The sequence below is a fragment of the Diuraphis noxia genome, unplaced genomic scaffold, assembly GCF_037042655.1.
Source record: "Diuraphis noxia isolate RWA-SAM2 unplaced genomic scaffold, SU_Dnox_SAM2 contig0004, whole genome shotgun sequence".
In the NCBI taxonomy this organism is placed as follows: domain Eukaryota; kingdom Metazoa; phylum Arthropoda; class Insecta; order Hemiptera; family Aphididae; genus Diuraphis; species Diuraphis noxia.
In genome coordinates, this window is record NW_028301714.1 from 58642962 (window position 1) to 58658574 (window position 15613).

At 29.1% G+C, this 15613-nt stretch overlaps 2 protein-coding genes across 4 annotated transcripts; both read right to left on the reverse strand.

Moving 5' to 3' along the window:
* Window positions 1-1749: 1749 nt before the first annotated feature.
* Window positions 1750-5463, reverse strand: LOC149056249 (uncharacterized). Of its 2 annotated transcripts, XM_089227582.1 has the most exons (5): window positions 5399-5463; window positions 2664-3706; window positions 2259-2327; window positions 2070-2159; window positions 1750-1899 (listed from the first exon to the last, which is right to left on the reverse strand). In XM_089227582.1, the coding sequence occupies exons 2-5, from the start codon at window positions 3648-3650 to the stop codon at window positions 1840-1842; spliced, it is 1206 nt and encodes a 401-aa protein (XP_089083708.1). In that variant the 5' UTR covers window positions 3651-3706; window positions 5399-5463; the 3' UTR covers window positions 1750-1839. The 2 variants fall into 2 exon arrangements, with proteins under 2 accessions (XP_089083708.1, XP_089083707.1); XM_089227581.1 differs by lacking the exon at window positions 5399-5463 and having other exon boundaries at window positions 2664-3837.
* A 2796-nt stretch (window positions 5464-8259) lies between these two features.
* Window positions 8260-14441, reverse strand: LOC149056250 (uncharacterized). Of its 2 annotated transcripts, XM_089227580.1 has the most exons (4): window positions 13185-14441; window positions 11203-11274; window positions 11017-11106; window positions 8260-9942 (listed from the first exon to the last, which is right to left on the reverse strand). In XM_089227580.1, exons 1-4 carry the CDS (start codon window positions 14247-14249, stop codon window positions 9847-9849), a joined length of 1323 nt encoding a protein of 440 aa, XP_089083706.1. In that variant the 5' UTR covers window positions 14250-14441; the 3' UTR covers window positions 8260-9846. The 2 variants fall into 2 exon arrangements, with proteins under 2 accessions (XP_089083706.1, XP_089083705.1); XM_089227579.1 differs by lacking the exon at window positions 8260-9942 and having other exon boundaries at window positions 10573-11274.
* Window positions 14442-15613: the final 1172 nt, after the last annotated feature.

The following is a 15613-nucleotide window of genomic DNA, read 5'->3' on the forward strand; positions in this document are numbered from 1 at the left end:
GATTATATAATTTGTGCTATTATATAGTCTGCATTTACCTGCACCACGATTATTAATGGCATGCCATCAGAATATGGTTAAAGGTACGTTTTCCAAGGCTTGTGGTCGCGATGCATTTTTCTGTTGTGTTTTACTAAACGCGACATGTCGCGGCGATTTTGGTACTAGTAGCTACAAAGTACATGATGTTCAGTTCACTCGCCAACCTGTCCATATACAGACGCGTGTGTGATTTTAATTATAATTATTAATTAATACAGTTTTGTTTTAATTACTATGGAGATGTATATTAATAATAATGACATTTTGACTTTATTATTGGAAAAAGAAGATGAAGAAGATTTTATATTTTCCTATCTAAAACCAAAAAAAAAAACTAATAGATGATATGTTCAAGTATCGCGATACAGAAGGTTTTTACGAAGTGTTAGTTATAATAGGCATTTAAAAAATAATAACATAAAATTTCGTGAATTTTTTCGTGTCAATATTCAACAGTTTGATTTTTTACTTTCCATGGTTGAAAACGAAATAACTCTACCACCAAGTAATGGAAATAAAAAACCAATTTCACCAGCAGAAAAAAGTTATAGCGATCACACTAAGCCACTAAGGTAAATTTAAAATTTTAATAAATTACACGTACCATTATTTAACTGGTTCTGTTTACATTTTAATTTTTAATAGATATCTATAGCTACTGGTGAGTCAATGCGTTCACTATCTTTTGGATTTCGCGTCAACTATAGTTATATAAGTGGGATAATCAAAATAACGTTAGCTGCATTAAAAACGAAATTAATTCCAATTTTTATGCCTGATACAAAAACTATTAACTAGGCATTTGTGTCGAAAGCAGCTGAATTTTCTTATAAATGGAATTTTCAAAATTGTATTTCGGCTATTGATGGGAAACATATACGGATTCGATATCCCAGTAAATCGGGATCACTATATCGTAATTATAAAGATTTTTTCTCTATAGTGCTTCTGGCAATGGTAGATGCCAATTATAAATTTATCGCAGTTGATATCGGTTCTTTCGGAAAAGAAGGGGATAGCGGGATTTTTTTTAAATTGAATATGGGAAAACAAATACTTAATCGCTCATTCGGCTTCCCAGAAGAATGTTCACTTCCCGGGTCAAATAAAGTAGTGTCTCATGTCATTGTGGGTGACGAAGCTTTTCGTTTGGATAAGCATATTATGAATCGAAACTAAGCAATAAGCTCATTAGTCATTAAGTTATTCAAGCCTGTTTTTAATATTAAAAGTTAAAACCATACATCAAATCGGTATGATGAAATGAAATCGATAAATTTAGCAGACATCATATACTTTTGCGAACAATATTAAAGTTACCAATTTAAGTTTTTATTTAGTTTTCGCCAAAGAACTTCTCGGGAAATGGGAATTATGGGAAAATAATTAAACTTCCTACCTACTACCTAACCATCATTCTATTTATCGTTATCTTACTTTTAGGAAAGCATACACCGAATAAAAAAAGATATTATTAAAGTATGTACTATGTATATAATATGTATGTACAATAGACATAATTAAGTCTAAGAAATGTGTGTTTAATTTATAGGATATTTTTTTTTCATCCTAAATATTTATCATTTTGATAATATTTAATATTAAACAATTATTAAGCAACAATGAATATCAATTTGATTATATTTTTGTGGTTAAATAATTATTTACAACGTTTATTGTTCATTAAAAACAACAATAAAACTACAGTTAAGATAATGTATGTTATATCAATATAAACATCAAGGAATGATAATATTATGCATAGATACCTGTACTAAAAATTTGTTACGAAAAAAATTATTGGTCCGAATGAATTTGCAATAATATGAGGATGTATGTTGAGCCAGCAGCCATTGCCTATTATTATAAATCCAAAAAAAAAAATTTATTATAGTTTAGAGGTATTTACTTTTATAATCTGACGCAATTTATACCCAAATTTGATTTTCATAGGTACAATTTATATTCAACTACTATAATAATTGTATTATTATTATTCGTATTATTATGGTAAATATCTTACTTACCGAAGTTATAATACCATTGTTTATAGTAAAAATATCAAAAATGGTAAATTCCGATGAATAGTTGGATAATTGATAATAAAATAAGTGTAGCTGTAACAATATTACATGTTAATTATAAAATTACAAAAAATATTATAGGTAGGTACTTATTCAATAATGTTATATTGATTACTTATATAACTATCTTACCTCTTCTTTCGCACTACAATCTAAGCATCGATTATTCATTTCTGTTACAGTCTTTTTTATTTTGACCACCTACATTATTAAAATTACACTAGATTATAAAATTATAATATTTAGGTACTCATAACCTACGTTTATATGATGGCGTTAAAACGGTTTGAAATAAAATCGGTTTTAAATTCTTAAACTAAATAGTGCGAGCGTTTTAACACCACCATATAAACGAATAAACGTAGTAATTAGTAATTGACTCTATATATAATATGTAGGTACCTAACACATTATGATGAAATAAATGTCGCAAAGTTTCGTGAAAAAATCTTAATACAATTACATTTTCATAATGTCATAACTATGCTAATTTTAGAGTTTAAAGAGTTTTCAACAACTTTTTAGGACTCGATTTACCTGTTTAGCTAAATTGTGTGCTGAAATAACAATGATGCAAAATCTCAATGAATATTGAAACATCCAAAAAATAAATAGAAAATTGGATCGAAATATTGGCTTATTATTATTTGTACTGTATGCTTTCGAATAAAATATTTCACTAAATATGTCACTTAATGACGCAGTGGCTATACAAATGATAGACAGGCCCATTTGAAAGCCAAACAAACCCTTCAGGTCGTTGACAGCTTCTCGAGTCAGCCAGTGTTTTATTCTCAAAAGTTCGATAGTGTTTGCCAATGGATTTTCTTTGTCCTTTGAATGGTAAAAATCTTTTTCGTATATGATATTACATGGCGTGGTATCATCACTCCTCTTAGGAGTCATTCGTCTCACAGTAAACGGATATCGTACACTGTAGATGCAATAGTTCTGTTCGTCATTTATTTGAATTAACTTTTCGTTAATATCTTGAAATTTTGTGTACACCACAAAACACTGAATGGCAAAATGTAATTCCGTACACACCATACTTATGTTCTTAATGTAATAGAGTATAAAATATGTCGTCATTAAAATGGGATTCGTGTGATAATTAAAAATGTAATACAATTTTAGGACATTAATGGGTATGATAGTAATCATGCACAAGAAAATCACGGTGGATGAAAAATACTTGATGTGTTTTAAGGCGATGGTATTCATCGGTATGTAAATCTCGAATCCCTCTAATGTCGTCTTATACTTTTGATATTTAAACTTGACGTTGTATATAACAATCATTCTTGATATGAACGAAAAAGCGTTCACTGTTTTACATATTAACATCGAGATAGACATAAAAAATACTGTCGACCAATCATCAAACTCGAGTGCAATGTACGGTGACATAATTTCCATGATTATGCTGATAATAAATAATATAATCGAGTAAGAGATTTGGAACACGTCGTTGTCGTTAAGCGAGTCAAAGAATATTGCACCAAAATATTTCAAATATAACATAATTATATATAGTTCACGTAGGTGTACTACAACACGTCCATTGCATGTCCATATACCTATTATAAATAATATAATACAAACGTATTGTAATACATATACACATAAAATAAAATCCAATTATAACATAAAACACTCGGTATAGCGCTGAACTCAATTTTTACAGGTAGGGCAAAGCACAAAAATTATAATACCTATCACCCCACCCAGAGACTGCACCTAACTAAATTGCGTATTCGCATCGGTTTTTGATATTTGGAAATATTTATATTTGATTTCTACTTTGCTGATTTCTCAACTAATTTTTCAGAAATTTTAGCATACTCCTTCTTTTAGGGGACCACACTGGACGTTGCATCATCCTGCATTTTTCATCGGAATGCACGTGATAACATCATAATTTTCTTTCTATGTAAAATCTTGGTTTTTAAATGGTAAAAGAGATACAGAAGAAAACCATTGTTCAATAAGGATCAAACTGGAAGATAAGAAAGAACTACCGTTGATGATAAATTATGGAACTATTTAAATAAATATTTAAAATGAATCGTGTTTTACTTCGTTATTTTTGAGTTAGTTATTGTATTTTATAAGTTATAACTATAATATACAATATAATATTTACAGTAATTTTTATATGATTTGAAGAATGGCATTAGAGGGTGTGGGAGGAGTAGCCAACCCCATGGCATATTAACGTTTAACAAGTGATGGAGACGCTCTTTGTTTGAAGTTAATATAGAGTCCCTCTACTTTAATAATGTCAAGTCGAGCTCTAGGTACCTATGTCCCCCCTCCAAAAAAAAAATGTATCTACTTATAATAATCAATGTCACTTGTAATTGGTAAGTAGCACATTTAGGAATAATAAAATGCTCCTTGAAGAATATAATTTGAATTAATACTGAATACTAATTATAATTTATATTGGTATAGTAATATCATTACGAGGGTAATATAATAACTTCAATAAAATAATTTAATATTTAACAAGATTTTATAAATGTCTTTTAAAATATAACAAAGAAGTACATTTAGATGCTATTTATTTCAATGTTAAAATTCATTGTCACTCCTTCTCCTCCTCCTCCCGTAGAGGTATTACAAAAACCCAGCGAACAACCTAGGAAATCACATGACGTACGAAAAATTAAAGGCTATTTGGGTTATATCACTACCTACTAACTTATATAATATATTACCATATTGATTATAAATACCTGTATAGCGAGGCTGTAGCCCATAAGCGCAAAATATGACCCAAACGCGGCTCAAAAGCGCAAAAAAAATTACCCTTTTAATAAACCATAGGCACAAATTAATTTCATAAAAATGTGTATTTTATTAAAATCCACGTTATTATTAATATTTAATCAAGCATTTATAGTGATATTGAAATTAGTTTAAAAATCAGTAAAAAATAAAAATAATAATTTTGAGTATTATTTTAAATTAGTTAAACAAGTACCTATCATAAATATATTAAACTAATATAATAATGAGTAGGTACCTCAAAATTAAATTTAAAATTTGAAGCCAACCGTCATCAAGTATTCCAATTTGGAAATGTTTTTTCTTTATACATGATACAAATTTATGCATTGGAGATAACTATAGATTTACAATTTATTTCTGAGTTTTTATCCCACTACCAAGGTACAAAAGTGCAAATTTGTTTTGCGCTTTAGAGATATCGAAAAAAAGGTTCAATTTGCGCTTTCAGGTTTCACCACTATATAGCGTATACTTACTAAGTAGCAACTGTAGAGTTCTGTGGGTTACATCTTACATAAATATTATAATATTTTATATTTACTACGTATTATATAGATTGCAAAAATATATATATATATATATTAAATTGATTTTAATCGGATAACTGAACTTACTAAACCAAAAATTTTATGATAACTGAATTAATAATCAACATTTCAATAAACAAACAATCCTTTTTATAATCACTTAAATGTTTTGTTTAACCATTAAAAAAATGAAGGCTCTCATTTAACTTGACTGAAACATGACGTATTTTATACAAAATTTATCAAAATATATTATTAATAATATAAAATAGAAGTAAAACATTTTAACTGCAGTTGAACACATATATATAATGATCGTCGATCGACCATAATTATTTTAATGGTTTGGTTGGTAAATGAAACGTAATAATAATAAATAGTCAATCAAATAAAGTTAACTGTATTTATGAGGTATAGCGGTAGAGGTACCTATATCGGTTTATATGTATCAAATTATAATAAATTAATATAATGTTTCGATGCAACACAATAACGCACTTTTTACCCAAAAATCACAACAAATATAATTGCACTAAACAAAAGTTTTATATTGTTGAATTTAAAAAAATTAACAATAAATTTGTCCTATAATAACTTAATTTATTTACTTACACAACTAAAGCTTAGTATATATAATATTAAATACAATACATAAAAAACAAATTATAGTATAGGTAAATTAAGTTCATAAAATTCAAAAGCCTTACCATAAGTATATTAATATAGTAATAAGTACTACCGTAAAACGCAAAGAAAAAATAATAATTAAAACACATCGCCGTTGTCAATTATTTCACATTAAAAATAAATATACACATAATACATATTACAACTCAAGTTCTTATAACGTTTTAGCGTATAAACATGGCCCCGATATCAGTAATAAATATTTAATGATACTTGTTATTTTTTTTTCACATATTAATTATCAATAAGTACAATATTTTCATTTTGCTCTTTACTAAGCTAGTTAATATTTTGTTGCTTTATTCTATTTATTTTTTAAATTATATTCCCATTGAATATATATATAAAATCTATATAGCAATATCTAATAAATTAAATATAACTTGGTGTATATAGATGGATAAAATGTATAAAACTGCGCATTATAGTGTCTATGAAAAAATTATAGTCCATTGCAGGTCGTTCTTATCTCTGTTAAAGGTTTAGTTGTCCATAAAATAGGTGGAAAAGCGGCATCAGATAAAAGATTATACATAACTGTTCAGTTTATAATTACTGAATTCAAAATTATGGCTAAAGAGCTAAGGCTAAGAGAACGCCACACTGCCATATTTGTTTTATCTGTCTCACAAACGTACAACATGGTAAATTTTACGTACAAAATAATACGTTTTACTCTGTAATTTTTAAAACTAGAGTGAATTTACCTCTTTTAAAATTTAAAGGCAAAAATCATATTATCTAGAGCATCTCGAATGATTTTATTGATATTATTACTTTTAAGTATGTAATGACCATTTTTAAACTATTGAAGGACTAAGTCCCAATCAATAAGTTTGGTATCTATTATATTATACTGATATCGTAGGTATATATCATAACATTTGTTATAACTTAGAAAATAAAATTACAATGATATAAAATATTAGTGGTTAATATTTTTTTTAATTTTATGATTTGAGGAGTAGGTACTAGGATACTGCTAACTCAAGTATAACAAACTTAATAAACGAGAAACTATGTGTGCCAAGGCCAACATCGGTTTAGATCCATCGTCTTTGATGTATGCCGTATGCGTCAAAAAATGTTCTCGTTGTTTCAAAATCCGTTAGATTTTGTGATTTTAAAACTTTAATTAACTCTTATTTTAATCCTGATATCAAAAAAATAAAAACGATATTTCATAGCCCAAGTTCTTTTTATTTGGTGAAAATTTCATTTCTTAGTTATGATTGTAGCCTTCTCGGTTCTTTCCAGTGCAAAACAGTTTTTGTTATAATTTTTTTTTTATTATTGTTTTTAGCTTTTCGTGCTATAATAATTATGCTGTGCAATTGTAGGTGGAGACAACACATGCTGGTGATGGGCAACCTTAAGGGACGTTATACCCGCATGTGATGTCTCTGTCTTACAAGTCCGTAACATAGCAATTTTACGCTCAGCAGAACACGTGTAGCTCTGTTAGTTTAAAATTTAGAGTGAATTGACCTCTTATAAAAATTAAAGGTAACATTTTTATCAAGGGTGTCTCTTGGGATTTTTACTATACTTTGTATTTTAATTTTAAAGCGAGTTATGAATATTTTAAGCTATACAAAACAATTTACAATTTTAAAATACCCATAACTCGCTTTAAAATTAAAATATAATGAAAAACCCAAGAATAGCCTTCGATAATAATGTTACCTTTAATTTTTATAAGAGGTCAATTCATTCTATATTTTAAACTTATGGAGCTAAAATGTGTTCTGTTGAGCGTATAAATTTCTGTGTTACGCACTTGTAAGACAGAGACAACACATGCAGGGATAGCGTCCGATTTATATATAACTTAAAGATATTTTGTAAGGTTGCTATAATATAGAAACTTCAAAATCAAACACCTAATTAACCTAATTTTACAAGCGCAAAAAAACTTGTTTCTGCTTATTTAAAAATATAATACTTTTTTAATCATTATACCTATATATATTTGAATATTAGCAATAATGCATATGTGATATCAGAATTAAAAAGTTATATTAAAATTTAAAATATTAATTTACAAAGTAGTATAAATTATAAATACCTATAATACTTTAAGTCTTTAATTAAATTAAATATTATAAATGTTTAAACTTATCTAAAACTTTTGATCCAAGTACCTACCTACGATAGGAATTACGATAGGTATACAATGATTTGTTTTTACCCTAGGTGGGCAACAAATTACAGTGAAGTCCTCAATGAGGTATCTCGGGGAACAGTTAGATACGAAGCTGAACTTTGGTGCTCATATCAGGTTGGTGTCAGCGGCGGCTGCTCTTGGAAGGTTGATGCCCAACGTCCAGGGGCCTTCAGCTTGTAAGAAGCGTCTGCTTATGTCGGTAGCGCACAGCAAACTGCTGTATTACGCATCCCGGCCGGTTTGGGCACTGATGGCGGCGAAGACTACCCGGAATAGATCTCCCTCTGCAGCCAGACCCAAAGAGGCGCTGCTATTCGGGTTGCGAGGTGTTATATAGGACAGTGTCAGATATGGCAGCACTAGTCCTGGCTAGAATACCCCCTGCCCACCTTTTGGCCGAAGAACGGTTTAGAATCGAGGAGCGCAAGTGCGAAGTTACGACGGTGGCAGTCATCAAGAGGCAGTAGCGGGAGGTTACTTAGCGTAAGTGGCAGGAGCTGTGGAACCACACATCAAAGGCAGCGTGGACGTGAAAGTTAATCCCGGACATCCGGAGGTGGGTGAACCAGACAAGGATAGTCAATGTATCATTCCATATGGCTCATCAAGCACTGTCATCGAGACATGGATGCATCCAGCTGTACCTATGGAGAAGAGGGAGGGCGCCTGATCCTCACTGCTTCCACTGCGAGGAGTTGGAAGACTCAGTGAAGCACACGTTGTTCAATTGTCCGTACTGGGAGGAAGGTAGACATGAGATGGACCAGTGCATTGATCGGTGTCTGCGGCCCGAGGATGTCCCTGATATCATTCTGGAGCCGGAGCAGAAGCTCCTCGCTAGCTGATGATATATCAAGGAGACGGCGGATTATGGCGTCGGCAGAGAAGCAGAGGCTTGGATTTGACAGGATGGTGGAGACGATACTTGGGCAGAAGGAGACTGCAGAGCGCGTCAGGCGGACGAGAGGTCGTGGACGGGCAGTATAAGAAATGTTGTTTTATATGGACCGAAAGCCAGATTTTTTTGTTTTTTGTGTTTTTTTTTGTTTTTGGGTGGTTAGAGGCCCCCAATTTTTGTATAGATTGATTGTCTTATTTGGTGAATAAGCGATACAGGGACGGGTGGCAGTAATGTGCTGAACAGTTCCCACCCGTTCCTGGTTTTTGAACAGGAAAAAAAAGGTATACAATGATTTTGTAATACCTAACTATAATAATCGTAATAATACATATATTATTTATAACAAACATTTTTTTTTCAGCACATATAAGGTGCTATTACAAGTACATTTTCAATTACAATTTAACAAACACATTAACATAGTACATATTATATTCTTTTTGTGTTATACTTTATACTTTTAATTATACTTTGTGTTGTGTTATTTAGATTTGTTGGATTTCTTGAATACTATATGAGCCAATTAATTTTTCACAAAAAAACAATAACATTTTAGAAGGCAAGTATATAAATTAACAGCAAAAGAATGAAGATGATATCCATAAATTTTATTTTGCGGATACTTACAAGTTTTCAATTTTTTTATGAACTATTTGATAAGTAGTAATCCTTAATAGTAGTTTTGTCCCTCTGAAATTGTACTAATATAAGAATATATGTTGCACCAGCTGACATAATCTATTATCAAAACAATATGAAAATAAAAATATGAGCAGCTAAGTGTTCATCATTTTTAATAAATAAGGAAGGATTCAATATAAGACACAAAATATTGACCTTGAATTAGATTCTACATTTTTACTATACTCATTAAGTTGATTGTCATTTATTTTTGAATAATTACGAGTTGAAATTAAAATGAATCATGCGTGAAATCATATTTGTGGAGTTAATGTATACAATATATAAACTTAAACTTAATCTCACTCCCAAAGATAATTTGTAAAAAAAAAAATGAAAGTCAGTTATTTTAAGACATAATTTAATTCAAATTCAAACTGAAAAAAGAGGGAGTTAATCAAAAAGAGTTAACAAATTATAATATGAAATCCTTTATTCAATACAAACCCAGAATCATATTTAAGCCTCAAGAATCAAGATTATCTGTTTAAAATATTTCGTATTATCTTCACCATAGAATAATAATATCCATAGGTATATGTTCAGTGGCGTAACTTATAAAAAAAAATGGTGTTAACACTTATAATATTGTTTTAACAATAAATTCAGTTTAATTATATACTAAACATAATGTCCATTAGTTTATTGTCATAGTATATTATATATTATTATTATATCTTGAAACAATGATTTTGCTATTATATTCTACCAATTAACTCCATCATAAATTATTTTATTACATAATATTTCTGTTAACACTTAATACATATAAAATTAAAAGTTATAGGTAATTCAACTTCAGATATCTATCAATACCCACCCACGACCCACCTAACATTAAGGTATAATTGACTGAGCGACATTTGGATCTTAGATTCACGCCATTGCAAACATTGCACAAGTACTATATAAATTATGATTAGGGTATATCATTATTTACTTATAGATTATTCATAATGTATTTCGTCGTTGGCATTTTTTAATAATTTTAATAGTTATAACTTATATACTCGTCAGTCGTAAAATATATGTAGGTATTTATAAATGCAATTTATTAGTTATATATTTATTGACTATTTTCATTTTATACAAATTTATGTTCATTAATCCCTTTATGAATTATTTGCTTACCGAAATTAAGAGACTATTGTTTATAGTCAAAATGTCAAAAATGGTGAACTCGAGTGAACAGATAGATAATTGGCTATAGAATAATTGTAGCTGTAAATTAAATACAAACATTGAAAAGTATGTAAAATTATATAAAACACGAATTAACATTTTTTCACGGGGTTTAACTGCTTGACAATTACCTACCTCTTCTTTTGCACTACTATCTGTGATGTGTCGATTGTTCATTTCCGTTACTATCTTTTTGGTTTTAACCGCCTGCAATAAAAAGAAACAAAACAAATGGTCGAGTAATAAAAAATTTTAATACATAAGTTTTAGGTTAGGTAGGTAGGTACGCTTATTATAAGAATTTCAAGAGTTGATATTACTATTTTTTGTCTTTTTGATTAATTTTACAAAGGTTAATAAATATAACAGATACAATTTGTTTTTTAAAAAAAGTTTTGCTTTTCTATTTTTTTTTGTATACTTCCTGTATAGGTACCGTTAGATTTTTTAAATTGTACGTACCTACTTTAATCATACAATATCGTTAGGTTATATCAAGGTTTATAGATAATAATAGATTATTATAGATTATCTATAAACCTTGAGGTTATATTGGTTATAATATTATCATTATTATCTATCGTATAATAATAATATATTTATGCAATATATAAGTAGATGTAATATTTTTAATGTTTTAAATTCAAAATGTATATAATTGTATAGGTAGGTACAATAGGAAGCAAGTAGATTAAAAAAACTAAAATGTGTACCACATTTATATAAAATTGTATAATAAAAAAATGTGTACACGAGTGAAACTCCCCCTTCCCCATCCCTCGAAAACGAATGACTGTTTAAGTCATATATAAGAACTATACAAATCAAGGGCATCCCTCCACTTGTTTTAAGCTACTTCAACTGATTATTTAGCACCTAACTGGTTACTGGTATACGATTATACGAGTATTATATGATGTAAGTGGGCAAATGTAAACTCCTCTAAAAAATAAAATAGTAAATTCCCCTAAAACATTTTGCTACCGGTAACCGGTATTACACTTACGTAAACTCCCCTAAAAATATTTTGCTACTGTATTACACTTATGTAAACTCCCCTAAAAACATTACCGTATTTGGGCTCGCAACTGATTATAAAAATGACGAATCAGAAATTAGTAAGTGGCTGCATTATTGTTTTGGATTAATATATTTAAATCCAGAAGATGTTGAAAACTGTTTTAGTATTGACTTGTATAACATTAAACCAAACGATGACCGACTGGATAAATTGTATAATTATTTAAAAAATACGTATATTGACGAAGAAGCAACTTTTCCACCTAAAGTCTGGGCAGAAGCTTCTTCTGAATTGACTAAATCGACAAATGTATGTGAATCATTTCATGCCCATTTTAATGCAAATTTTAATCATAGTCATCCAAACATTTTTATATTTATAGATACATTAACAAATATTCAAACAGAAATTTACATAAAATTACAAAGTATTCATAAAACAAATAACTCACATAATAATAAATTAAAGAGACGTCAACAATTTTTAAACCAGTTAATAACAAATTATAAAGAACAAAAAATTACTACATTCGATTATATAAAAACAGTTTCACACTATTACTCAATTAAAAAATAATTATAGTTCTATTAAAATATTCATTAATTTACATTAAATTAGAATTTACATTAGTGTAATACAGTAGCAAAAGGTTTTTAGGGGAGTTTACGTAAGTGTAATACGGTAGCAAAAGGTTTTTAGGAGAGTTTACGTAAGTGTAATACGGTAGCAAAATGTTTTTAGGGGAATTTACGTAATTTTAGGGGAGTTTACATGTGCCCGATGTAAGTACATGACTATATTGTGACTACTGAGTACAGCATATTTTTATGGTCATGTCAATGTTCTTGATTTTTGAACAAAAAATATATATTGGTAGGTCCTTTACGGTACACCATTTAGTCCATAATATTGGAAAATTATGATTATATTTAAGGGGAGACCTAATTACCTAGTTGTTTCGCTATATATATATAGGAACGTTAAATATGAAGACTAAAAAATGTAGTTAACTCAGAAGGTCGTAACTCGTAAGTGTATACCTATAATATACATTATACCTAGATAGTAAGCAGATAGATACAGATGTTTTACCAACCTGCTGTAATGTTGTGTGTGTCGTGACGATTATAAGACAAAGTCTTAAGGAGTATTGTAGTATCCACCCAACGAATAGAAGCTTTGTTCGGAATGCTGATTTACTAAATGAGGCGTTTGTGTATGAATAAAATACTTCCGTGAACAAGTCGAATAATAAGTTAATGGCTAAAATAATAATAGACATCATCATTTGAAAGCCAAATAAACATTTTAGGTCATTGATAGCTTCCCTAGACAGCCAGTGTTTGATTCTGAACAGCTCGATAGTGTTCGCCAATGGATAACTTTTGTTCTTCGGACAGTAAAAATCTTTTTCGTATATGATCACACAAGGAGGTAACGTGTCATAATTACTCCTTGGAGTAGCCACTTGACTTGCGACAAACGAATATCGTACATTGTAATTGTAGTATTTCTGCGTGTCTTTGATTTGAATTAACTTATCGTTTATATCTCGAAACTTCGTGTACACCAAAAAACACTGAATGGCGAAATGTAATTCCGTGCTCACCATGCTCAGGTTGTGAAAATAATAGAAACCAAAATAAGTCGTCATTAAAATGGGATTAACGTGATAATTAAATAAGTAAATCAATTTTAGACCATTTATAGGTATGATAAAACTGAAACACAAGAAAATCGCGGTGAAAGAAAAATACTTGATGTGTTTCATGGTGATGGAGTTCATCGGTATGTAAATCTCGAATCCCTCCAATGTCGTCTTATACTTTTGATATTTAAACTTTACGTTGTATATAACGATCATTCTTGATATCATTGAAATTATGATGCTCACGCTACACGTTATCGCTGTCAAAGATACGGAAAACGCTTTGGACCAGTCGTCAAACTTGTGGTTTACCCAAGGAAACACGATAATTAGATATATGCCAGTGGTAAACAAAATAACGGAGTATAAAATTTGATGTATGTTATTATCGTTATTAGAATCCAAGAATATCAAACCAAAATGTTGTAAGCCAAACATAGTTAGGCACGTATACTTTGCCCGTCCACTTATATAATCTGCAAAACTAATAACATATACTTCAATACAAAACATGCAGTAGGTAGGTACTTAGGCTTTCATGTAGTATGTAGATAGGTAGTTTATACAAGATTAAATTTAAAACACTAATAATTATCTTCTTAACTATTAAGGAACTCTTAAAAAAATGAATGACATGAAGGGAAAAAAATTTTTTAAAATATATTCATGTATAGAAAATGCTTAAAAATAATCCAAATATTTTAAGAATGTTAATAATATGTCATTTAATTTATTATAAAATATAATATATGAAAATGCGAATAATGATTTTTTAAATTAAAAAAATAATTATAGGTACTTAACATAATTATTCTTTGTTTAAATACTTAGCTGGAATTTGAACTTAAAAACGTCAAAAAATAATTTCGTTTCCATACATATTTTCGATTTTTTGTTTTTGTTATTAACTGTTTATGAGAAATCTCGCATTAAAAATTGTCAAGTCTGAGCTATAAAATTTTTACATTTTTTACACTAATACACTTGATCAAAATTAAGACTTGATTAATACCTAGGTAAAAGCTTCCCGAAAACTACATATATCAGAAAAATTTTAACAGTATATAACAATTGCTCGAAATATTAAAAATGACTGATTAAACAAAAATAAATTTGTATTAGGTAAGTATTTAAATGTTTTAACACAATGTTTTATTTGGAATTAAATCCACACGCTAGGAACTATTGAAATATAATATGCATGATACAATACAAAGCACTTAATTGTTAATTTTCTGGAATCTGGACTAGTCTGGTTGCAGAAACAAAAAAATGTGCAACTAAGCGAAAAGAAAACAATGATCTTTTTATAGAAAAAACCTAGTAAAATTATCATTGAATATTTACTTCCATAGTACCTACATAGTGTATTGAGTATCATGTTGTAACATACATAAATTCATTAAAAGACACTAGTTTTCGGGGGCTAGGTAAATTGAGTCCGAGATAAGTTTGGTACATTTTGAAAGCGGTAAATTGAGTCCTGGGGAAAAATAGGTAGTAGGTAAGTTGAGTCCCGGAACAAAATAAGGCAGTAGGTAATTTGAGTCCCAGGGAAAAACGATTAATATGCATTTAAAATTTAAAAATATGCACTATAAAATTTTTATTTGTGGACTATTCATTGACTGCGTGTATATGATTTTTAAAATAGCAACATGCATTTTTATTGAATAAAAAATAATTATATAATTAATAAAAATGCATGTAGCTATTTTCAAAATCATATACATGCAGTCAATGAATTGTCCACAAATCACAAATAAAAATTTTATAGTGCATATTTTTAAATTTTAAATGCATATTAATCGTTTTTCCCTGGGACTCAAATTACCTACTGCCTTATTTTTTCCGGGACTCAACTTACCTACCACCTA

Bases quoted from the DNA above. Each gene is read 5' to 3' on its own strand.
- LOC149056249 (XM_089227582.1), bottom strand. From the start codon at position 3,650: ATGTTATATTTGAAATATTTTGGTGCAATATTCTTTGACTCGCTTAAC. The intron at 2,328-2,663 runs GTAAATCGAGTC...TTAATAATGTAG, and splicing joins CACACAATTTAGCTAAACAG to GTGGTCAAAATAAAAAAGAC. The intron at 1,900-2,069 runs GTAAGTAAGATA...TTATAATAATAG, and splicing joins ACAATGGTATTATAACTTCG to GCAATGGCTGCTGGCTCAAC.
- LOC149056250 (XM_089227579.1), bottom strand. From the start codon at position 14,249: ATGTTTTGTATTGAAGTATATGTTATTAGTTTTGCAGATTATATAAGT. The intron at 11,275-13,184 runs GTTGGTAAAACA...TTTTTATTGCAG, and splicing joins CACACACAACATTACAGCAG to GCGGTTAAAACCAAAAAGAT.